This window comes from Eublepharis macularius, chromosome 4 (assembly GCF_028583425.1).
Source record: "Eublepharis macularius isolate TG4126 chromosome 4, MPM_Emac_v1.0, whole genome shotgun sequence".
In the NCBI taxonomy this organism is placed as follows: domain Eukaryota; kingdom Metazoa; phylum Chordata; class Lepidosauria; order Squamata; family Eublepharidae; genus Eublepharis; species Eublepharis macularius.
In genome coordinates this window covers 36,875,701-36,900,485 of record NC_072793.1, presented here as the reverse complement: position 1 = coordinate 36,900,485, position 24,785 = coordinate 36,875,701, and the positions used below count along the sequence as shown (strand labels likewise).

Below are 24,785 nucleotides of genomic sequence, written 5' to 3'. Positions count from 1 at the left end.
TCCAGTTGGCAGGATCTGAGCAAGTCTGTTAATGATAGGACATTTTGGAGGTTTCTCATTCATAGGATCACCATAGGTCAGAGGAAACTTGACAGCACATAACACACACACACATGCACACACACACACTGCCCTTCAGGACAACTTAATACTCACTCAGAGTGGTTTTTAAAATGTGTTATGATTATCCTTACAACAATCACCCTGTGAGGTGGGTAGAGCTGAGAGAGCTCTAAGAGACCTGCAACTGACCAAAGGTCATCCAGCTGGCTTTAAGTGGAGGAGTGGGGAATAGGGGTGTGCAATTCGGGTATATGATACCCGAAACAACCTGTTTCGAGTTGTTTCGGGTTTTCCTGAAACGTTTCAGAAAACCCAAAACATTTCGGGTAATCCGAAACAGCGATTTCCGAAACGTTTCGGGTTGTTTCGGGGTTCTTTTCAATGGGAAAAAGCCTCCCCCAGGCTTCCCGGAAGCCTGGGGGAGGCATTTTCCCACCAAATCAAGCCAAAATAGGTGAGGACCTTCCTCTAACTCCCTTCTAACAACCCCCCATGTTTCAGAAAGATTGGACTTTGGGGAGCCAAGTTATGGCCCCCCAAAACAGGTCCCCCTATCCTCGCCTAAAAGGGAAAGGTTTTTGCTTGCTGCTGCTGATCTCTTACGTTGTGGCTGCTGCTGCTGATCTCCATGTTTCCTATGGGGGGAAAATAAAGAAGCAGGCTTGTCTTTCTAAGGGGGGCCCTTCTCCTACCTTTCCTCCCACCCCCCAACCCTCAGGGGCCCTTCTCCTACCTTTCCTCCCACCCCCCACCAAAGCTCAGCCTGCTCCCACTTGGAGGGGGGGCATTTCATGGCCTCCCAAAGTAGGCGCTTCCCCCCCCCTTTCTGCACTATTTCCAGCTGGGAAATAACAGAGGCTTGTCTTGCCAGGGGTGGCATTTTGCATGCAAAATGCCCCCAACCCTCAGGGGCCCTTCTCCTACCTTTCCTCCCACCCCCCACCAAGGCTCAGCCCCAAGGCTCAGCCTGCTCCCACTTGGGGGGGGGGCATTTCATGGCCTCCCAAAGTAGGTGCTCTCAGCCCCCAAAGTCCACCCCCTACAGCCCCACACATACCCAATTCTCCCCCAGCTGCCACACACAGATCCAAATCCCCACAGTAGCTCCTCACAGGCCCAAATCCAGCCCCAGCAGCCCCACACAATCCCAGGAACAGGCTGGCCAGCCTTCTCCCTTTGTTTCCTATGCTGTGAACTATAACACTCTGTTTCCCAGAGCAAATGTGCACAGCCCAGGCATGCCACAATGGTGGACACACTTCTGAGTGCCAGCTGGTCCCTGTGAAAGAGCACCTGAACCACAGACACCCTCCTTCAAATTCCCCCACCACCTACAGAGATGGCTGGCCAGCCAGCCCCATTGTTCTCTATGATGGAAACCAACTGGACAACAAAGAATAAAACATGAACAAAACAAAGTTTTTTAAAAAACATTACTCACTTTCAAAGTACAAGTAGGCAAAGCATTATGACTAGGGGTGTGCAGTTCGGGTTAATTAAACCCAAAAAAACCCCGAATCACCCTAATTCGGGGTGATTCGGGGAAACCCAAATCAATTCAGGAAACCCGACCTGGTGTTCCCTGAATCGATTTGGGGCAATTCGGGGCGATTCGGGGCAGCATTTTGCTTGCTTTTCAATGGGAAAAAGCCTCCCACCGAATCAAGCCAAAATTGGTGGGGGCCTTCCACTAACCCTCCTCTAACAATCCCCCACGTTTCAGACCGATTGGACTTTGGGGGGGCATGTTATGGCCCCCCAAATCAGGTACCCCTATCCTCGCCTAAAAAAGGGAAACGTGAATGTATTTTTAGCTTGCTGCTGCTAATCTTCTTCATTATTTCCTATGGGGATTCGGTTTCGGTTTCTCGGCCATGTCGGACACTCCTCTCTGCAGGTCCGGGAGGAAGCGCCCGAGCAGCCTGACCGGGCGGCTGACCTGCGAAGGTTAGCCCCCAGGACTCCCAGTGAGGGAGGCAGGGTCCAGAGTGCTGCGGGAAGAACCCCCTGAAGTCGATGCAGGGAGTAAACTGCCCGTTTGCTCCTACGGAGGCCGGCAGACGTGTGCGGCACCTCGAGTGCTGCCGGGCCATGGAAAACGGCAAAGAGCAGAACTAGGCAAAAGCCTGTAAGTAAGCGAATCCCTTCTGTTATTACAAGCGTATGTGAAGGATTGGTGGGATCTGAAGCTAAGAAGGCTCAGGTTTCTTCCCCCTCACTGAGTTTCAGAACTTGGTCGGCAGACTCCCCCCCCCCCCTAAAATGGCGACGAAAAAGCAGAGCCCCACTTTGGGCAAGTCAATTTCGGCTGCCCTGCAGGGAAAAGGAGAGTCTCTTGAGGACCTAGTGAAGAGGTCGGTTATCGAAGCCATAAAGCCCTTTGTTGACAAGCTAAATGAAACGGATCAAAGGGTGGGCTTAGATTAGAATCCTGCCACTCTTAACCACCACATCAAACTGGCTCTTCTGAGACAGATATCTTTCTTAGATTGCAATTTGTATGTATTAGTTGTCACAGATTTAAAGTGTCCTCCACGGAAAACAGTCTTTTATGTACACTGTGAATTTGCTAATGAGCTAGTTCAGTGTATGCAAACATCATGCTTCAGGAGATGAGTCAGTGGAGGAAGACATCCCTTTTTATCCTCTTTTGGTTTACTGTCTTCTCAAGCACTGACTATACTGAAGATGTAGTGTCCCAGTTTACATAAGATTCTCCTCCAACGTGGTCCCTATCAGTCCCTGAGAAAGCTGTCTCCACTTGAGTCCTCTTAGATGAACCTATCTCTGCATCTTAGGAGCTGACTGAGTAAGCTTCTTGCATCCATTTCCCCTGTGTCTTCAGCTTGCAGGATTGACAAGTGCATATCATAGAAAAACTGTGAGATGCGCCATGATGGAAAGAGACAATACAGCTGTCTCTCATGCATGGCGGTGTTAATGATCCTGGATTTTAGAAGCTGCTGAGATTTTTAAATTTATAAGGAATCAGGATTACAACTTGGATTTCAAATTGGAGGGTGGAGTCTATGGCGCTATATCCCACTGAGGTCTCTTGCCTCCCCAAACCCTGCCTTCCCCAGACTCCACTGCCAAAATCTCCAGGAATTTTCCATCACAGAGTTGCCAACCCTAGTGGGATGGTTGTCATATTCAGAGGACTCCGGCCATTGCACAAACACAAGACATGGCAGCTGGTTAGTCTTCTAATGTGCCCTGAAATTGATGAGTCTTTGTTTATCCCCACGAAGTGCAATGCCGTAATATGTCTGGGTGTCTCTGTACTGTCGATGCTACAAATGTCAGAAGCTTTTCTAAACACTCCGCGGCCCACTGCTACTTTAACATTTGTGTGCATTGGAGAAAGGTCACCAGTCTTTTTTTGGGGGGGGGTAAAAACATGTGGGGCCTGCTGCTTTCCAGACATATACAGTACACACACTTCAGAGAGCCAATAAACCTCAGGTTTCTTTTTGCCCCAAGCACTTCTCAGAAACCGCAGTGTCTCATAATAGGTTCCATTTGACTGTTGTGGTCTGTAAAGCTGCCATTCGATTGAGAATCACTCAAGCCTCACCATCAAGCCCTACTGCAACTGGTGGTCTATTTTTGTAAAGAAGCAGTTTGAGAAACAAGTTTCTAGAAAATGTGCTGGATGTTTGCCGTGTATTTCTTCCTTCTTTCCCCTAGATGCCCTGCCTCAAATGGTATGTATAAGGAAACTGTCTTATATGATTTTGCTACACTGTATCTCAGCACTTAAATTTAAATATGTTCATTTACTGATGTATTCAGGCTATATCTTATCTCAGTGGCGGAATATCCCCACAAGGACCTGTTAGTTCTGATTCAAAAAAATCATGCTTCGTCTACATCCAAGTTCTGTCAAGAAATTTACATCAGTTCTCTCCAAAGGATTAACACAAAGAAATCAAAATGGTGGAAGGGACTTGGGAGAAAATTTGGGGAAGTAGACAGCAGAGAATCTTGGAGCAGAAAGACTGGAGATGGCTGGAAAAGGTGAAGTGAGTCGGATGACCTAAGCAAGTCAGGATATGTTCTGGAAGTGAAATGAGATTCCATATATCTTTTTTTTAACTCAGGGAATTTTCCAAGTTTAAAATTTGAGAATACTTGCCCCAATAATAATTTTTGGGCAGTAATAACAACCTTGGAATATCTAGCAGACCACATCAAATTTCATTTATCAGAAAGATGCCAGAGTGCAGCACAGGTGTGTTCCTTGGAAATATTTGTGTTTAAAGCAAAGTAACTGGATTTTAAGAACTATTTTGGCTGAAGATCGACGCGTGTCATCAAAATTTGAGTACTGGAACATCAGAAAGTTAGTTAGTTATTGCGGAGATCAGGGTTGGGCTAGCCTTTTAATTTTCAGGGAAATTTCATGTTGATCTGCTGCCCTAGAGGACCACTTATAACACTCACAGCAACTCTGTAAGAGTCTCAGGGGCTAGTTGGTTCAATGGCAATGATGGTCAGAGTCATCTCATCAAGGAACTCTTCCTGCAATAACACCAGTTTTCTATAGGAGTCCATAGGCAAGCTAATGGCCATTGCTGGCACCACTGAACTGAGTAGCCCTGCAATGCCAGCTTGTTACACAGCAAGGGCCATTAGCATGGACTGTTTTAGCCTTCCAGGCCTTTCCTCATGGTTTAAAGCTTACAAGCTCAAATTAAAACTATACAGTAATGCCCCATTAACCCCCTCATCTCCAAATATGTGCCTGCAGCCTACACCCCACATATGCCTGCAGCCTACACTCTTTGCAAACAAAAGAGTCTTGCAGCACCTTCTAAGCTCTTCTACAGATCTCATTCTCCTTATCTTCTCAGGGAGCCTGGGGAACACATATTTTATGTATCAAGAAAAGCTGTAAACTTTCTGAAGACCACATTAGATATAGGCTCTCTGGTCTCTGCAAAATTCAAAGTGCAAAATTTCCATGGTCATGATGAGCAGAATTAGGTGCAGATGCTTGCAGTGACTGAAATATACTCCAGAAATAAATAATTCCAATGATTCTACTTCCAATATGAATATTTCAATGAGCACATGGAGCCTCTAAAGTTTTGCAGTATATATCAGCAGAATCTTAAAGAAGGACATTTAAGTATGAAATACTCCAAGTAAGAAGAAGAGATTATCCAGTTGTGGGCTTCTTCTGATTGTGCAATGAAGGCTAATTTTGCAGTTGTAAAATTGTACACGAGCATCTTATTAACAAGGCGGCATACACTTGTCTTGTGCAGTTTTCATTATTTCAAAGATGGAGATGTTGGAGAGAGCTTGATCAGTGTTGGGTACTAGATCTTCTGCTGGGGCAAATGGCCAGTAAATGGGTTGAATGTCACAGAAAATTTCTACTAATGGAGGGGAGGTGTTTGTTGATTCCAGCTCTCACTATTAGCAATCTAACTCTCCCTACATACCATTCATGGCGGGGTTCCTCATCTCTCAGGAGCCACATTTTAGGGGACATTTTGGCCATGAGTAGGAGCAAGAGGCAAGGAAGTCCTGCTCCACTGCTCAAAATCCCTGCTGCTAGTGAGGATTTTGCACATGATCTAAGCAACTTTTTAAAAAAATTCTCTCTCACTCACACTGTTGTTACTTTTATCTAAAGCGCATTACTAATTTTGCAGGAAGAGGGAACTGTAGGAAGAGGGAATTGTAGGAAGAGGGAAATGGTTTTCTTAAATTATCCTTAGAATTAGAGATGTGATAAAGGACTCTGGTTGTGGGAGGTCCCCTTAAATTCCAGGTGGAAAGTTTATATGTTGGAGCACTTTCCCACACACAAATGAGTGTTGATTTCGGTCATGTACTGATCATGTACTGTCATGTACTGCTGTCATTCCCGAAACAATATGGAAGCATTCTGGAGCAAGCAGGAGCATGCTCCAGGGAGATCTTGACCTGTTTCCATATCTTTCTCCCTCATTGGGCAGATTTGAGATGGTGTTGGGTGGAGGCTAATAGCAGGGGATCCCCTGACCCCACCAGGGGAATCAGAACTGTAATTAATTCCCCCAGACCAGTTGGCTTGCTTTCTTTACAGATCTTTGAAGGACTGCCTCTTCCTGTAGTGACCCCCCCACTGCTTCATGTAGGCCAAACATTCTAGTGTGAATGTGCTTTTTTCCTCGAAGAAGTACATCACCGCAATATGATTGAGAGCTTTTATTATAGTATCACCCACCCCATGGAACAACCTTGCAGAGGAAGTGTGAAAGGTATCTTCTGCGCAGTGGCACAGAAAGGGGCGTCTAAACCCTTGGTTCCCCATCCCCACCAAGCAACTGAGTCAAGCTGGCGGGGTTAAAATGCCCCTTTCCATGCCACTGCACAGCAGCATGGAAAGGGGCATTTTAACACCTGAACCAGCTGTCTGGTAGGGAGTTCCCTGCCAGGCAGCTGAAGCCAGTGGGATTTAAACTCTCCCTCCCACACTTATTTCTCCCAATGGGAGGGGGAGGAGGGAAACCCCTCCTCCCCGTCCCATCAGATGAAATAAGCAGCTAGGCGGGGAAATTTGTCGGTGTGCTCCGAATCTTTATGGCGCACACTGAAATCGGTTAAATAAGCGATTCTTGAAGTGGTTTGCCGCTTTGGAAATCCCTTATTTATGATTTTTTTCCCGCTCCAAGTTTCCCCCAAAGTGGGAAACCCGAATTTTTTTTTGCTGCACACTGCTACTGTCAAGTCACAACTAACTTATGGCAACCCCAGCAAGGGGCTTTTAAGGCAAGTTAGAAGAAGAGGTGGTTTGTCATTGCCTGTCTCTGCAGTCTTCCATGGTGGTCCCCCATCCAAGTACCAACCCTGCATAGTTTTCAAGAACAAACAAGATCTGCCTATACCATATCATTCCTCATCCCCGAGAACTACTAAAGAGAATTGAAATATCATTTAAGAAGAAAGACCAAAAGATTGCCTGGACAAGGGTATGTGTTTTTGTGTCCGTCTCCTTCCTTCACTGATGTCACAAGCGGATGCCCTGGTCAGTTATACAACCACATTGTAGCTCAAGAACAATGATAGCACTAGCACTCACAAGGAGGAAGAGTCATATTCCACTTTATATTGCATCGTGTATCCTGGATTCCAGCTGTGACAACATAAAAACTAGAGGACTGGCGTCCATAACCATAACACTAAATAGTTTTTTTTTAAGTATGCCATTGCATAAGGATATTACAGAGCTGGAAAAAGTATAAAGGAGGGCAACCAAAACAATTAGGATATTGGAGCAAATTTCCTAAGACGAAAGGCTGAAGAGTTCAAGACTTTTCAATTTCAAAAGAAGATAGCTAAAGGGAAACATGATAGAGGTTTATAAAATTATGCCAGGGATTGAGAAAGTGGATGAAATGAGCTTCCCTCTCCCTAATACTAGAACTCCAAGGCACTCAATGAAATCATTAGCAAATAGGTTCAGGATAAAGAAAATACTTCTTTACTCAACAAGTAGTTAAACTGTGAAATGTACTGCCAATGGAAGCAATGATGGCCATAAACATAAGAGATATTTTAAAGGGGATTAGACAGATTCATGGAGGATGGGTCCAGCACTAGCTAGTACCTTCCATATACAAAGGCAGCAGACCTCTGAATACCAGCGCTAGACTCTGGCTGCTTCCACACACGTTGGATAATCCACTTTCAGTACTCTTTAGTGAACATTTGAAACTGATTTTCCATGTTTGGAACAAAAAATCCACTTCAAAAGGATTGCAAAAGTGCATTGAAAGTGCATTATTCAACGTGTGTGGAAATGGCCACCATGTCCTGTTTGAACAGCCCCCCAGAACAAATGGTCGGCCTCTATGTGAAACAGTATGCTGGAGTAGATGGTCTGACCCAGCAGGGTCTACTTAAGTTCTTACATGCACAGAATCTGAAATGTCTTCACAAACCGTCTGGCCTTGGCCTTTCCCACCCTGTTGTTGGATTTAGTGCATTTGAATAGCCTCACACAGAGCGAGCCACAGTTAAGCACTAAAGATACAGGTGCATCTGCATTTTTCTGCAGTGTATTCACCATCTTTGGTGAGGAGAAAAGCGTCCTAAAATCTTTCATTTCTTTTTCCGCCCCCACAGCCAATAGTATCTTACAGGAACCAAAGGTTGCCACTGCTGAAGAAGAAGAATCTGTCAATATCACCTGCAATTTTAACCATCCAAATATTCTGGGGCTGTATTTGAGACGGAAGTTTGTAAAGGATATGGAGGTATTTTATTCTGCAGGTCACAGAAAAGACAAGAGGGTACATTACGAATACAAAGGGCGCATTGAGTACTTTGAGCTGCAGAATACAGTAATAATAATGCTGCAGAAGTTGCAGCAGAATGACAGTGATAAGTATATCTGTGATGGAGCTGTACTAATAAACCAGAACCCTGTGCAAGTACAAGGACATGGCACCATTTTGGTAGTGACTGGTAAGTGGCAGAAACATCACTTCAATATGTTATGGGAATGGCCATATAGCTTCTGATTTATCACTAACAAGCAAGCAAATAATTCAAATCTAACAATGTATTGGTCTTATATGAATGTGAGCAAACATGCTTCAACATACTAATGCAAGGAGATATAATGTTGGACAGCTATCAATTTTTAAACAAGTTCATTGTGCACTGATAGGGATTCATATATGGCAGCAGGTTTAGGGAAACACACAGAAATATTCATATTTATATTCAAGTTTAGATTCAAGTCGTTTTGTTTGTTACCATGTTTTACTTTGTTACTTTGTTTTGTTAATAATTCAGAATAATAATTCAGAATGGTTAAGAAATCTGAAATTTGTTTCCATCTTGATGGAAAACATATTTCCAGTGTAAGTTCTCCATCACTACCTAATTGGGATAATGTTCTCAGGGATTATTTAATTACTTATTCACTTGAATATTTATACCCAACGGGGACCCAAAGCAGCTTATAGAATAGCTCTCTATCTTCATAACAATGCTATGAGAAAGGTTAAGCCAAGAGTGAGTGACTAAGATCAGCCAGAGAACTTCATGACAGAGATGAGAGTGAGGTATTTTCCCTCCCCCAGACAAAGTACCAAAGCTGTTACTGGTGTTGTACCTGGAAGTGTGCATACCAGAGATGGGCATGCACTGAAATATGAACCAAAGTTCATCACAAACCAGTCCAATTCATGGTTTGCGAACCAGCGGTTCGTCAGAGCCCATTTCTGACAAACCACCACAAACAGTTTGTTTGGTTCATTTTTCGGTTTGTCACGACAGACAGCCTGGCACCGATCAATCAGTTTCCTAGGCAACAGGGGGGTGGACTTTCTGCAGCCCAGGAGGTGACCTTCTGCTGCCCTAGAAGTGACATTTTCACAAACCAAACAAACCGGTTCTCAAACTGGGGTGAGTTCGTGGTTCATGGTTTGTGAAACACAATGAACTACAAACCACACATATTATATAGTCTTCTATTCTCAAGCTAGCCTTCAGAGTTAATGTTGATTTATCTGGGGATGAAGGAGTGTCGGCCATTATAAGCAAGTGTGATTGGTTAATTCGCATCACTGATTTAATTTTTAACCCCCCCCCCCTTCACCAAACAGATGGCTAGCAATTGAGGCAACTGGGTTTTGAAAGCAACCAAAGTAATGATAAAATGTCCAGTGAACATAAATTTGCCAGTTGCTGTTCAGGAGGGTGTTCTTTCAGCAAATGAGCAACATGAAGAAAGAGACTTGAGTCCAGTAGCACCTTAAAGACCAACAAGATTTTCAGGGTATAAGCTTTTGAAAGTCAAAGATTTTTTTGGGCTGTTTCCATATGTCCTTAAAGGGACAGCCCATTCACTGAACGCTGCCAGCTTTCCCCCTTCACTCTACACATCTCTGATTTCAAAACAGCAGCAGGCTATTTGGCTTCCATTTTGTTGGTGCTTTTTCAAGGACAGTGGAGAAAGTGCATTCTCAGAAAAGGCACCAAAAAAATTGAAGTCAGCCAGCTACAATTTTGCAATCAGAGATGTGTGGAGTGAAGGAGGAAAGCTGGTAGCATTTGGTGAGCGGACAGTCCCTTTAAGGACATGTGGAAATGGCCTTTGTCAGGTACAAGAAAAAAAGAGCTTTGACTCTTGAAAACTTATATTGTGAAAACTCCGGTTATTCTTTAAGACGGTACTGGACTCAAATCTTGCTGTTCTACTGCAGACCAACATGGCTACCCTCCTGAAACTATGGAGAAGATATGTACAGCTGTCTAGCTCCAGCTCCCTGCCCAACTTCCAGCACCTAGCAAAGACCCATAATTCACAGAAGGCAGAGGAGGCTGCCTCTTCCTGTCACACAGCTCTTGAAAATGCAGAAGCTCATCTCCAGGTGGAGGCTAGTAGCCTGTTTCAAGCTGTTATATGTTGCACCTTTTTTGTGGAAGGAGAAGTTGAGTATTGTGACAATTACTTATTGAAAAAATAAATAAGCCTGCAAAGTCCAGAACAAATGGGTGCATGGGCTTTAACTAACTCATTGCTTAGCTCACTGATTGGCTGGGCAGCACAATGGTGTTCAGCCTGCCAAATAGTCTGGTGCCTTCTCTTTTGAAAATACGGTGGCTCTAAACAAGGGCTCCCTTCAGCACTGGGGCTGACAGTGAGATTTACTGAGCTTTGTGTGGAATTTAGCACAGATGATCATGAGCAAAGTCAAATATGACATGTGTTAAACACATTATTCAAGCCTCACAGTAGGCTTGATTATTTGCTCTTTGTGTATAGTTGTGCAACGAAATAACAGGAAATATATTTCCCCTATACAGCTAAGAAGCTGATAAAGTGTTCCTCATCTTTCTGGATGTGGTACGTCTTTCTTGTTGTGACGCTGCTCTTGGCCACTGCATTGGGGTACTTTATCCTTTCTCATGTAGATGTGAGTATGATCAATATCATTGTGTTATGCTAGAGAAACTATATAAAGTTCTACCAACCTTCCAGTTTTTTACAGGTTTGCCTTCTTCCTGAAAAACTGGAACTCAATCAAGATAATTTCCAAAGCAGCATCCATTTTCTCTCATAGTGACACCATCCACTGGTTTATTCCTGAGAATCTTGATTATGTTCTTCTCAAACCATTGTACTAATATGTATTTCCATAATCATCTGGCATTATTTGAGGACTAGTTTTATCAGATTTTAACACCTTCCACTGCAACAGTGGCCCAGTCACATCAGATATGGACTATGTCGTACTATTGTCTCACCTGAGACAAAGGATCAGTCAGTGACAGAGTTGGCAGCATGTGTTGGTGGCACCTCTCCAACCCAGTTGCATTCATCTGAGGATACTTTATTTTTTTAAATAACAGGAGCTGCAAGGGGTGAATGAGTGCTGCCAAGGCTGGAGAGATAGCTAACTCCCTTACCAAAGGAAAGTTTACACAGGAGCTAGATAATGAGCAACCATCTCAGAATGGGGCTACCACTCAAACAGCAAGGGCTCTTCTCTATTTTTATTGTCATCTGGAAGTGTCCCCAAGTGAACTGTATAGATAATCCATATACACATCCAGAGGCTTCTTTTGTTCACTAGACCAGCTAGCCAGCCAGCCCCCTTTCCTGACCGTCCCACTCACTAACCACATGCAGACACCTCTGCCTTCAGAGTTTCCTTCCTGTCATTTCACACACAAGCCCTGATTCTCCCTTAATACGCCCAGCATTTCTTCCCATACCTGCCATAGCTCTGATGCCAGTTCAAGCCACATCTGCTTCTGATGCACACTTATGGAACCTTTATAGAGAAGGCTGATGTGTGCATTACTCAGGCACACACTCAGTTCGTGCATTTTTAAAAGGAAGAATGGAAAGGCATTGCTCTGGTTGCCTTTCCTCATCTGTTTTCTTGAGTTCCAATATGTTTGTATACCAATTTGCAGATCCATAAATGCCCAGCTATTTTCCCCCTTCCTTCCAAGAAAGAATCTGTTGGATATATCTCCCCACATTATGAGCTAAAAATGAGAAACACTTTGGTAGGAATTCTTCATGGGCACTGCATCTTAATGGCTGTGATTATTTTTTGTTTGATTGATTAACAGGCCAAGAAGTACTGCCAAAAGAAGAAAGGAAGGGAAGCACAGAATATGGTCTATGAAGACATGACTTACAGTTTGAGGCGCAACACTATGGCCAATCAGTATGAGTGTTAGAAGTGATCTCCAGCTCGCTGAAGTTTATATAGCTTTAATGATGCCTAACCCATAGTTCTTGTGTCCAGCAAACTCGTTATTGAATTATCATTGTATTATTGTATACAATGAATAGAACTGAAATCTGTTACGATTAAGATTTTTAAAAATTACAATGCATTTTTGGAACATTTTTGCTGAACATTTGGGGAAATCTTGTTGTTTTGCCAGTGAAATGAAAATTACAAAAATCTGTAACTTGAAACAGAAAGTTTACAATAGTAATATATCTAATTCTCAACAGTGGTCCCATCTGTGGATACTTAAATCCACAGATCAGGGCCATGTAGACTCAAAGCATGCATTTCTACAGACTTCGGTGGACATCTAGATTCGCAGAAAAACCCTACACCTAGAAAGAGAGGGAATACAAAAGGAAAGGACTGTGCAAGCACAGAGAACTGTTCCCTCACTGCAAGCGGGCTTGTTATGAGAAGGGAAACAAGAGAGAAGGAGAAGAAGCCGAAATCACTGCCCCATCAGCTTCTAAGGGTGTGTCCCAGGAACAGGTGCAGGAGGCAGGAAAAGGGAGAAGAGTGAGAGCTGCCACTTCCCCCAGCTGCTGAGCTGGTGATGCTGGAGGTGTGTGTGGGATGAAGTATGGGACCCGATGCCTACCCCCTGCCCCTCCCAGCCACTCAGCTGGCAGCAGTGCTGGAGGTGGGCAAAGTAAGGGGCAGCAGAAACTGTTACTGACCCCTGGCCTCCAAGGTGCTGAAGATGGGGAGGCACAAGACAAGACTCGCCACCCACCTTGAGTCACCAAGGCAATGGCACTGGAGGAGAGCAGGGGAATAAGAACAAAAGCCTCCACTGCTGCCCTTCAGCACTGATACAACAGATCTGGATGAAGGGGTAGGAGCTTCCACCCCCCCCCCCACACACACACACCTGAGGCTTGCAGGTGGGGGAGCCACCATGGGAAGCAGACAAGTGACAGACAGTGAGTAAGTATAGGATTTCTCCCCCACACACAAATTTCATGTGTCTACTTGTAAAGTCTAGTCTGAAACTTGTACATTTGTATTATTATTATTATTCACATTTATTTTACAACTAAGCTGGCTCACACAACATTAATATTTTACTCATAGTGCTATTCTGGTAACACAGCTGGAGGGTCTTTGAACCATTATTTTAGAATTCTCTTATTAACATATGTGTTGCATTGGATTCCTAATTTAAGAGAAGCAGAAGTAGGAGTACAGTGCTTGTAGCAAATTTGTGGTGCCTGTAGGAGTAATGTGCTTGTAGCAATTTTAAGCTATAGTATTCAGTAAATAATACAAATAATACCTACCTAATTTTTTAGATACAAAAACTGTAATTCTATTCATTTCATAAAAAGAGCCCTTTCAATCATGCTTTATTTAACATGTCCTTTTATTACTGCCAACTTATTCTCTTTATAAAAATGCCTTCCTGAACTACCGTTTATAAAAAAGAGTCCTCTAGAACAGTGAGAGCCAGATTGGTGTAGTGGTTAAGAGCGCAGGACTCTAATCTGGAGAACCGGGTTTGATTCCTCACTCCTCCACTTGAAGCCAGCTGGGTGACCTTGGGTCAGTAACAGCTCTCCGGAGATCTCTCAACCCCACCCACCTCACAGGGTGTTTTGTTGTGGGGATAATAATGACATACTTTGTAAACCGCTCTGAGTGGGTGTTAATTCATCCTGAAGGGCGGTATATAAATCGAATGTTATTACTATTGTTGTTGTTATCTTTCCAACAACCCTATTTTCTTAATAAAAATGGTCTCCTAGACAATTCTAGTTTTCACATTTTGCAGAATATGTAAGCATGAGAGCCCTATTAACCTGGTCATGCAGGAAATTTCATACAGTAGGTGCAAACACATAGAATGGTCAGAAGCAGGCATCTGTAGAATTTTGTTTTTTTTATATCCCTCATTTCTCTTCAATGGAGACCCCAAATGGCTTACATTTTTCTCTTCTCCTCCATTTTATTCTTACAACAACCCTGCAAGGTAGGTTAGGCTGAGACTGTGACTAGTCCAATGTTACCCGGCAAGTTTCCGTGGGAAAGTGGGATTTCAAAACTTGCTGTCCCAGACATTGTAACCACTATGCCACACTGATGGGAGGCACCTTCAGAAGACTTTGCTCAGATGAGTTCAGATGTCTTTGGGGAGCATATGGTGATTTTACAGATATGTGAGTCCAAACTCCAAGGCTTTGTAAGTAACAACCAGTCCCTTGAACTGAACATCATTTTGTAAGCTGCCTTGAACTATATGGAATGGTGCAGTATAAATGGTTAAACAAACAATATGATGAAGAGAACTGTAGTTCTCGAAAACTTATGCTGCAGTAAAGTTGGTTAGTCTTAAAGGTGCTACTGGACTCTTTTCTAGTAGACAAACATGGACAGCAATTGGTTACCACTGGGCCAACTGCAGCACAGCTGTAATATGCATAGTCTACCTAGTTCCTAATAGTAATTGGACTGCAGCATTCTGAACCAGCTGAAGTTTCCCAATTACCTTTGGAGGCAGAGCCATGTACAGTATGTTACAATTGCCCTGACTCATGGTTGCCATGGAATAGATTCTTGTGGCTCAAGACAGGGAGGCAACATATGGGTTTAAGTGACGGAATAAAGCTCTTTTTTTGCTGCTAAATTAACTTACTCCTCCAACAGTAATGCTGGATCAAGGACCATCTCTAGGCACTTAACTCAGTCAGCAAGAGTCAATTGTACCCCATTAAATGTGGGAAGTGCAAAGCCCTCCAGGATTTCAGCCTTACAGACCAGCATCATCTCCCTCTTGTCAGTGTACTTCTTCAACCTGTTCAACCAAAGCCATTAAACTACAACAGCCAGGCACTGGTTCGGGTCAGCTATAGCTGCATCAGGTCTAAACAGAGAAATACAGAGCTGGGGAGGGGGAGTCATCATCAACATATTCATTTTATTTATAACCTGCCTCAAAGTGGCTTACATCATTCTACTCTCCTCTATTTTATCCTCACAACAATATTGATGACACTTCACTCTGGAACTGTGGATGATCTCTCCCAAGGTCTTTAAGTAAAGATTAAACTGCCTGGGAGATAAAACTGAGCCTTATGGAATCCCATCGGACAAGCTCTGCATTGATGACAGCTGGTTTCCAGCAGAAGCCTTCTAAATCCAATTCACCAGGGTAATTAACAATTGTTTATCTTTTCTTACCAAGAGGATACATTCAGAGATTCTCTTCAAACAATTTTAGAATCAAATTTTGCTTCTAGCATCTCTGAAATCTAACCAATCCATATAAGAAAAACTCAGAATTTATATAAGAAGTCCAGTTTTTGAAGTTTCAACCTATTATTTCACTTCCTTGCGCTTTCTGTACAGCGCAAGACCTAAAATCCAAACCCTTCTGTCAAGTCCTGTGAACAAAAAAATCGTTACATAACAGAAGACATCAAACATATAAGGAAAAATGCCTTTGAGTCTTCCTTGCTTCCTGCATTTATTAAAGTATTATTAACCCACTTTTCTCCTGAGAACACAAAGCAGCTTCAAAAACGCAATTTAGATAAACAGAAAACACCTCAGAGATTATGATAAGCTACAACCACAGCAGATCTTGGAATCATTAGAGCAGCTTGCTCAGTACTGCAGTACTGCGGGCTGTGTACCATGGTTCAAGTAAGGCCTTTTGCTCATGTCTAGGCTTAGATAATTGAAGCAGAAAAAGAAACAGAGGCTCAATCCAGATGATATGCCACTATCGTCTGTGTCCGGGATCTGAGGCTCAGCCCCCAGACTTACCAGGAGGAGGAGATGGAAGGCAGTTAGGGGACAGCCACCCAGCCACCCCAACAGGCACACAGGACCAGAACAGACCAACAACTGAAGGGGGGAAGGAGGCATCCCAGCCACAGGAGGGCAGAGAAGCACCCAAGCCTCAGAGAGTCAGGCAAGGCAGGTGGAAGCCAGCTAGTCCCACCCTCCGGTGGGGGCCAGGAAGGGAGAGTGAGGACCCCTAGGGGAAGGGGAAGGGGAAGGGGAAGGGGAAGGGGAAGGGGAGATAAGTCTGGAGGAGGGAAGGGGCCAGCTGTCATGGAAGGCAGCTGGGACTCTGTCAGGTTGAGCAGGCCTGCGAGAGGATTGAGAGGGTGCGAGGGTGAAGTATACCCCCCTCCTTCCACAGAGCGGGAGCTCGCATAATCCTTGATGGTACCCCTGGTCCAAAGTCATGCATGCTGGCACCTCACAGGGCAACGCCCAAGGCAGAACCTGACAGTCTGTATTCACTCGGACAGTCCAGTATTTGGGGGCACTGCCCTGGGGAAAGGTTCCAAAAATACCAGACACCTCCTCCCTGCTTCTCTGCAGTGCTCCTGTGGCTCCGTGCAGCCCCAGTAGGAGTGAACAGCCCCCCCCCCAGACACCCAGGTGCAGGAGCAGCCAGCCCACCCATGCAGTGGTGTTCCTGTTGTCCTCCCGTGGCTATGTGGTCCCAGCAGGAGTGGCCAGCCAGCTTAAACTCCAGGAAGTGAGGCTGGCATGATGACATCTCTTCCGTTAGTGATGTCATCACACAGGCACAAAAATTTTAAAAAAGGTAAGTGCCACCCCTACCCTCTCTATAGGGTCCAGTATTATTCTGAATCCCATTTAGGCTTAACCAGACATGACATGTTACACATGTACTTGTGTCTGTCTAGTTAGTTCTAGACTCATAGTTGCCATGCAATAAGTATAAATGCCAATTAGGAACTCTGAGGGCAAAATGTTGCTGTCATGGCCTTCACCAAGCATATCCTCTTCTGCTATTGCCTTGGACAACCTTCTATCATCCTTTTCTCTTTCCTGCTCCACCCCAAGTGAACAGCCAAGACTCCACTGCCAAGCCAGGATTTATTGGGCTTGTCTGAGAGAAGGAAAGAAGGAGCAGGGAGAGAAGGAATGAAGAAAAGCAGCTTCATAGGATAGGGAGGGAGGTGGTGTTGGCAGCAGCAAAGAATACAACAGCTGCAGTACTTTGCCCTCCCAGCTCCTAACAAACGATATATGCACACATTCCATGGCCGCAACGGATCTGACAAGATGGACATGTAAGTGTACATGTATACAATGTCACAACTGGTTAAGCCCTGTATAGATATCAACTGCAAGGTATGATATAAAGAGATACTTAATGACAGCCTGGCATGCTGACCTTTTGTGAGCAAACAGCATCATAAAAATTGAGTGATGCACAGTCTGATTACAGAGAGTTTTCAGCCTCATTTGGGTTTGCTTCATGGAACCTACTTCCTGAGTTTAGAGCCACTAAAGGAAACACAGACACCACTTTCATGCCTCAAGCTCCAGTACAGAATGCACAATTTTTGTAGAGGAAACATACCAATCTGGCCAACTACAGGGTAGTTAAAAACATTTATTTATGTATTTTGTTTGCTAAAAAGGTTCAGGGAAACAAGGCTTAATATTTAGCGGAATGACTATACTTTAAAAGTTCACATAGCTTCCCAGAATAGAGGTTAGTCATTATGAGATATGTACAGTTCAGCAGTAGTCATCTGGAGTTCAAACGCTCTCAGGTGCTTATGGGTTACATAAGGAGGAGGAAAGTAATAGCTGCAAATCACTCATGCAGTTGAGCACTCTGCCTCTGATGTTATGTCCAAATGCATATGGATTCTGCTTTCTTGCTTTGGTGGGTTTTCTGTAGCCCATGTGGATGCAGACCCTTGGAAACTGGAAGCATTCACCGTATGCATAACGTGGCTTTGAATATGCATCTATCTTTCAAGCCTGTTCAATATGTGACCCAGCAAGCAGAACATAACACATTAGTCACTGTGACAGGTAGAACACAGAAATGCACCCCAGAAGCACAGCAGCCAGTGATCTGAACCAGTCAATAGAAGTTGCAGCAGGGTCCGAAAGGTTGAGAGAGAATGGTTAGTCTAACAGGACCGTGAAGTAAAGATCTGAGTGTACTTCCCTGAGAGTACCAAGGCATCACAGTAAGCCAAATAAAGTGAGAGAGTACAGTCCCAGGGATTATATAATCAGAGTTCAGATGGCTGTATGTTGACCATGAGGTCGCGTAGTCAGGAGGGGAAGCACCCGTAGCAGCAGCAACGAGCAGTACCGGTCCAATCCCAATTTGCTCGTTTCAGAGGTACTCTTTCATCAGGCCCACATTAATTTACACTTCCAACATCTGATACAAAATACAACACCGTCGGGGTGGCTTTTCACAAACAGCAAGGTCATTCAGCATCATGGTGTGTAACTTAATTGCAGGACACTCTTTTGATGTTATAAACTTGAGGCCATAACAGGTTAGAGAAATATAAATGGAAAAGCATACATCCACAATAAAAGGGGCTGCAGACTTAGGGGTGGGGGGTGGGTCATGTGTGTGATGAAAATCTGGAATTCAGGCATGATACGTCCACACAGGCAGGGAAACTTGCCATGTGGAAGCCCAGCCTGTCCCTGTGTGGAAAACATCCAGAATAGTCTTTTGCTGACGCATGTACTGTATAAAACCTAACATCCTACAACTCCTGGTTAAGAGTTAACATTTAGCTCCTTTGTTTTCTGAAGTGAATTTTGTCATCGTTTACTTTAAAAAGCAAACCATCTCATACCTGTCAGTTTTACCTTAGTTATCAAGTCAGGCCCTTCGATTATACTCAGGGCCCTGAGCCTATTCCCTCAAAAACAGTTTTCTTTATTAATTTCCCACTAGGAACCCCAATGAATGGGGTAGGCAGAAATTGTATTGTGACTGGAAGAAAAACTCCTGTGGGTTGGTGGATAGCAATATATAACTCATCGTGAGGGATTCATAATCTTTTTGGGTTTTGCTGCATGCTTGGGACATCAGAAACAAAAGCAAGATGTATGTCAAGCCATCATACATGGTTAGTGGAGTGAGTTCTACTTTGTGGGTCACAATTTGTATGGCGTGGTATATATGGAAAGTTTATATAGACACTTGTTGATTTTTACACTGATTCCTCTCATAACAATTCTCCTAAGATTCCCTTAGAAGTTTTAGGTGCCAGCTTTGGATCCCTTATTGCCATTTGAAGCCTTCAGCAGTCTCACAGGGAGCCAGTCTGAAGCCAGACTAGATATCATCCTCTCCAGGTTTACTGTTACTTGAAAAAATGTGTGAGTGCAGGAATGGTTTGACCCTAATGAAGCATATTCACCAAAGCAGGAGTGGTACCAGCATTAGGACGAGCAAGGCTCTGTGGTGGAACAGCCCCACTGACCCATAAGCACTTTCCCATCTTGCCCTCTGAGGCACCTGAGAATTAACCAGAGGCAGTCCAAGTCTCCACTTGCCATAGGCCTGCCAGCCCTCCGCCCCCATCTGCCACCCCCGGCCCTGCTCACCTGGCTGGTGATGGGGAAGGCATTGGGGAGGAGAAGCACACACACACATATGCACTCCCGACATCATTTTCTGGCACAACAGGGGAGCTGCAGGTTGTGCTGAAGCCCAATTCATTTAAAAAAGCCTGTTTGGAGGCAATTTTTAATTCACTGGGCTTCAGCGCAACCCACAGCTCCCCCATTGCACTGGAAAATAATGAGAGGTGAATACCCATTTTCTCTGCCTCCAGCCCCCTTGCTTTGGCTCTAGGGGGACCTAGTAACTCTAGCCTGGCATGGGCCATCTACCTGGTTCCTCCTAACTCCTGAAGGGCTTTCACACCCTCTTTCTGGTACCTGCTGCCACCCCCATTTGGCCTTTGTGGGAATTGCCCACTGAGAAAGGCAAGGCTCTCAGCTCCCCTGTGTTGGCTTGCTGTCTAAGGCCCTGCCTTGTGCCCAAGTCTCCTGCTACCCAACATCTGGTTACCTCAGGGACTGCGTGCTGCATATGCACACTGGAGTGGGTTTAACAATTTGCTAACAGACTACTTAGGGTTGCCAGGGACCTGGAGTTCCTCGACAGGGGATCCCCAGGTCCCTGTAGTCTCCTGGAGGGGGATTGGGAGCCAGTACTTACTTATTGAGGAGAGAGGCCTCAATAGGGTATAATACGATGGAGTCTGCTCTCCAAAGCAGCCATTTTCTGCAGGGGAACTGATCTCTCCAGTCTGAAGATCAGTTGTAGTTCTGGGAGATCTCCAGCCACCACCTGGAGGCCTACAACCCTACTTAAAAGGCTTCATCTTATACAGAAGTTCCCATACCTTGCAATCCTCATTTAGGCCTTCAGTCCTCTATATAGCCAATGGCCACTGCCTGCAAGGAGCCCAGGTATGCTCCTTCTGTTTCCAGATGAAATCAGCAAAAAAAGACGGCTTCCCTTCAGTGTCAATTATTCCCTCTGTCTGCCCACTCCTTCACAGGTTAAAAGGCAGGAACCTTTCCTGGAGTCTTCAGGAAGAGACATCCTGATATGTTAGACCTTCAAATCTCTGTCCCCCCATCGAAAACACCTGAAACTCTCATCATTCAGCAGAAAGGCGTAGCTGTCCCCTCCATCGTCTGCAGTCAGGCAGGCCCCTGACAACCGAAGTCTGGCTGGGTGTACCTAGAGAGCCTCCAGCTCTCCCCACCACACACACATACACATGAGCTAAGAGGAAGGTGAAAAACCAAATGACAGGTTGAAAGTTTTGAAACAGTCCTGACCCCCAAAGAAAAATGAATTTTTCCACGTGTCCCCATGGCTTTTACAGAAGCATGATAAGCAGAGCTTTTTTTCTGGGAAAAGAGGTGGTGGAACTCAGTGAGTTGCTCTTGGAGAAAATGGTCACATGGGTGGTGGCCCCACCCCCTGATCTCCAGACAGAAGGGAGTTGATTGCCCTCTGCGCCACTTGGCAGCACAGAGGGCAATCTAAACTCCCCTCTGTCTGGAGATCAGGGGGCGGGGCCACCACCCATGTGACTATTTTCAAGAGGTTCCGGAACTCTGTTCCACTGCGTTCCAGCTGAAAAAAAGCCCTGATGATAAGCAAGAATTCAAAGGATGCATGTTTTACTCTCTGGCTCACTGACTTATCGATATGATTTGTCTCTTTTGGAAGAGCTGTGGTTGCTTCTGCATACCGATGAATCTCTGTGTACCTCTGCTGCAATTGAAGAGACATTGGCAGCATCCATCTACATGACAGTTTTTTATGTACTTTCCTTCACTTAACTCCTGCTGCCACCATTGACAAACACACACATTCTGCCACTGCAAGGCTTTAAAAAATGGTATTTGCTGTATCACTATCACATTATATGTAGCAGTCAGTGAATCATTTTTAAAGTCTGGAAAAAGCCTTTAGTGGCTAGGGGTGGTGGTGGCAGCAGCCATGGGGTGGGGGGGCTGGGGCAAGGAATATGGTGCTGATGGGAGCAGCAAAAATGTGCACCTTCCCATCTACATGTCATACAAACACTTTTGGACTGTGAACTTTCTAAAAACATTGCATTAAACAAAGTCGGGTGGAGACTAGGGCAAAAGATGCCAGTTACGAATTGTGTAACCATTAGGGTTGTCATGTCCCCTTACCCTGCCAGAGCGAGAGGGGAACCCGGTATGTTTTTCTCCTTGCACCAGAATCACTGGTGGTAGTTGGTGGTTACTAGGGCTGCCAGGTCCTGGCTGGCAGGAGGAAAGGGGGGGGGAGAGATCTCCCAGGATGCACTCCCAGCGTGGCACAGCAATGTCACTCCTGGGCCGATTTGGGCCCCAAATGACTTCTGGGGTCTGCGCGATGATGTCACTTCCAGAACTGGTGTCATCACGCTGCCCTGGGAACACACCTGGGAGGCCTCTTCCCCCACCTTTTCCCCCTGCTGTCCAGGTGACTGGCAGCAGGTGCAGAGGCTGAGAGCTGACCCCTGGCTTATGACATCCAAAATTTTAAGGCATATTCCATGGTATTTCAGGATTGGAATATTTACAAACACCTAGTATTTGTGAAGTTAGTATTTATTTTCAAAGTCCCAGCTGGCCTCCAGAAACTATGATGGAGAAGAATTGTTTGACTTTTCTAGCAATCTACAAGAAGCATGCTAAAAGGTGTAAAGAGAATGTGCTACAAAAGCACTTCTCCTAGAAATTATCTTGGAAATCAAGACATCCACCCACCATTGAGAAGGCTTTACGGGAACTTATGAAAACAGACGCGGTTTGCCATGGTGATATGTGATTTTACATTTCAAAGAAAAGAATTCAATTCTAGCTAGAAATACCTTTGAGAAAACAATGAAGAAAACTCTCTAACATGTTTTGAAAGACATTTTCTCAAGGTTTTTTCCTGCTACTGAGTTAAATTGGTGAGAGCCAAAACCAGAAGAATGAATATTTTGAAAGCTGAACCAGTGGCTGTGTCTAGTTGTTAACCACAGTGAGCAAATAAACTTTCTGAGAAAGAAAGAAAAAATGTTTCATTGCCTCTGAGGAACTCCACCATTAGCTACAAAAGGGAACAAGAGCAAAAGGTCTTCTAGGAGGTACTCAACAAAGGCTATAGATGTGTTTACTTTTTTAAAAGGACATGAAAGAAATTCATGATAGGTGGGGATGGGGGAACACATTACTGTTTGCACTTCACAAGCTGGCTTACGCATACCTTTTCCATTCTCTCACCAAGGTACTGGTGGTCTTTGTGGTAGCAGGGAGGGGTTAGGTTATTTTCTGCACAGGCCTTTCAAGCCATATTTTTAAAGCTACATCTTCACCCTCCAGTGCTTTGCAAAGCAGACTTCTGGTTTACCAGCTCACGAACATTTGAGGTAGAAATGCAAAAGCAAGCACTTTAGCTCAGGAGCTTTTGCACAGATGAGTCAATGCAACAAATCAAAGAAGCAGATGTGTGCATGTGCCCCTAAAATGATAGAATCTGAACAGTAAACAAGCAGCCAGTGAGACCAGCACTAACAATACTACGCAGTTATACCTTTATAAATTCATTGAAGCCAGTGGGCTTAGGTGGGTGTAACTCTCCTTAGGATTGCACTGTAATGCTCACCTTTATGGATGCCATGTGTCTGCAGCAACCAGTTCTGGCCAATGATTAGGGTTGCCAGGTCCCTTGACTACCCCAGCGGGAGACTGGGAGCCTGGCACTTACCTTGCCTTGTCCTGAGTCATTTTATTTGTGTGCATGCACGCGTGCTCCCAGTTTGCGTGATGATGTCACTTCCATGAAGTGACATCATCAAATGAGTCAAAGGTGGCTGCACAGGGCAAAGGGCAGTCCTCCGCGCTCCCTGAGAGGCACAATTCAGCTCTAAATGGGCCCGTTGTGGAGCGCTGCAGGCACAATTCAGGCCATTGTGGTTGCGGGAGCACACTGCGCCACCAGGGGACACACCATGCTGCCAGGGGGCTTGTCATGCTGCTGGGCATGCCCTGGGGAGCACAAACCCCGCTGGCCAAGTAAGTGGGCACGGGGGAGGGAAGGGTGAGATTAGGGGATCCTCTGCCCTGTGTGGGGGAATGGCAGCCCTACCAATGATGGTTTGGAAGTTTACATAGGAATGTTGGACCAGATTGCTTCTTACAGAAGTAAATGTTAGGTTCATTCCTCCTTTAATCAAGACAAACTCTAGTGTACATTTTTCCTTTCTACTGTTTGAGAGAAACCTTTATTTTTAAATTAATATTTAATTAAAGTAGCCTCCTTTCCATAAGATTGAAAATTACCCTAAAACAATGTTTATTTTTAAAGGGTTGGGAGAATCGAGGTATTACAGGCCTGTTCCACACAGCACACTTTAAGCTGGTGATGCTGAGCATTTATACCGATCAGTGGTGAAATGGCTTGGGATCCCATCATTCTGCACTGTATTACCTCGAGGCGATTTGGTGTCTGCTGATGAGTTGAGATGTGTCTGTTTAGAGCTGCATTTTGTGGGGGCTGGAGATGACATCATTTTAAAAAAATTGCATGTCTCCTAACGTTGCAGTGTTGGGAATCCACCCACTCCCATTTGCTGGTTGGGCTGTCCCATGCCCACTGGAGAGTCAATTGGCGGTGGAGTTCTGGGGGAAAACATGTACTTTTCATGCTTGTTCCACTCTCATTTTTTAAGTCAAGCCAGGAAAGGATTAAACTGCTGCTTCTTCATTCCCTCCTGGCAGCTTCCCTGCTGCTTCATTTTGCAAACGGGTGTGCAGAATGCCAGTTTGGTGTAGTAGAAAAGAGCGCAGGACTCTAATCTGGAGAGCCGGGTTTGATTCCCCAGTCCTCCACTTGAAGCCAGCTGGGTGACAGTTCTCTGGAGCTCTCTTAGCCCCACCCACCTCTCAGGGTGTTTTGTTGTGGGGATAGTTTGTAGTGACATACTTTGTAAACCGCTCTGAGTGGGCATTAAGTTGTCCTGAAGGGCGGTATATAAATCGACGACGACGACGACGATGATGCTTGGGTTTTTTTCCTCTTTGGCATTAAGAAGAAGGAGCAGTTACAACCCATTCCTAACTTTGAAAAAAAATTAGCGTGTGTTCATACCACCGAGGAAGGAAAGGAAAAGC

The 24,785-nt window shown here is 44.8% G+C and overlaps 1 protein-coding gene across 1 annotated transcript; it reads left to right on the top strand.

Moving 5' to 3' along the window:
- The first annotated feature begins 3,634 nt into the window (after positions 1–3,634).
- On the top strand, positions 3,635–12,498 carry LOC129328923 (uncharacterized). Its single transcript, XM_054978252.1, has 4 exons — positions 3,635–3,770; positions 8,188–8,529; positions 10,882–10,991; positions 12,160–12,498. Exons 1-4 carry the CDS (start codon positions 3,710–3,712, stop codon positions 12,268–12,270), a joined length of 624 nt encoding a protein of 207 aa, XP_054834227.1. The 5' UTR covers positions 3,635–3,709; the 3' UTR covers positions 12,271–12,498.
- Positions 12,499–24,785: the final 12,287 nt, after the last annotated feature.

Bases quoted from the DNA above. Each gene is read 5' to 3' on its own strand.
- LOC129328923 (XM_054978252.1), top strand. From the start codon at position 3,710: ATGTGCTGGATGTTTGCCGTGTATTTCTTCCTTCTTTCCCCTAGATGC. The intron at 3,771-8,187 runs GTATGTATAAGG...CCGCCCCCACAG, and splicing joins TAGATGCCCTGCCTCAAATG to CCAATAGTATCTTACAGGAA. The intron at 10,992-12,159 runs GTGAGTATGATC...ATTGATTAACAG, and splicing joins TTATCCTTTCTCATGTAGAT to GCCAAGAAGTACTGCCAAAA.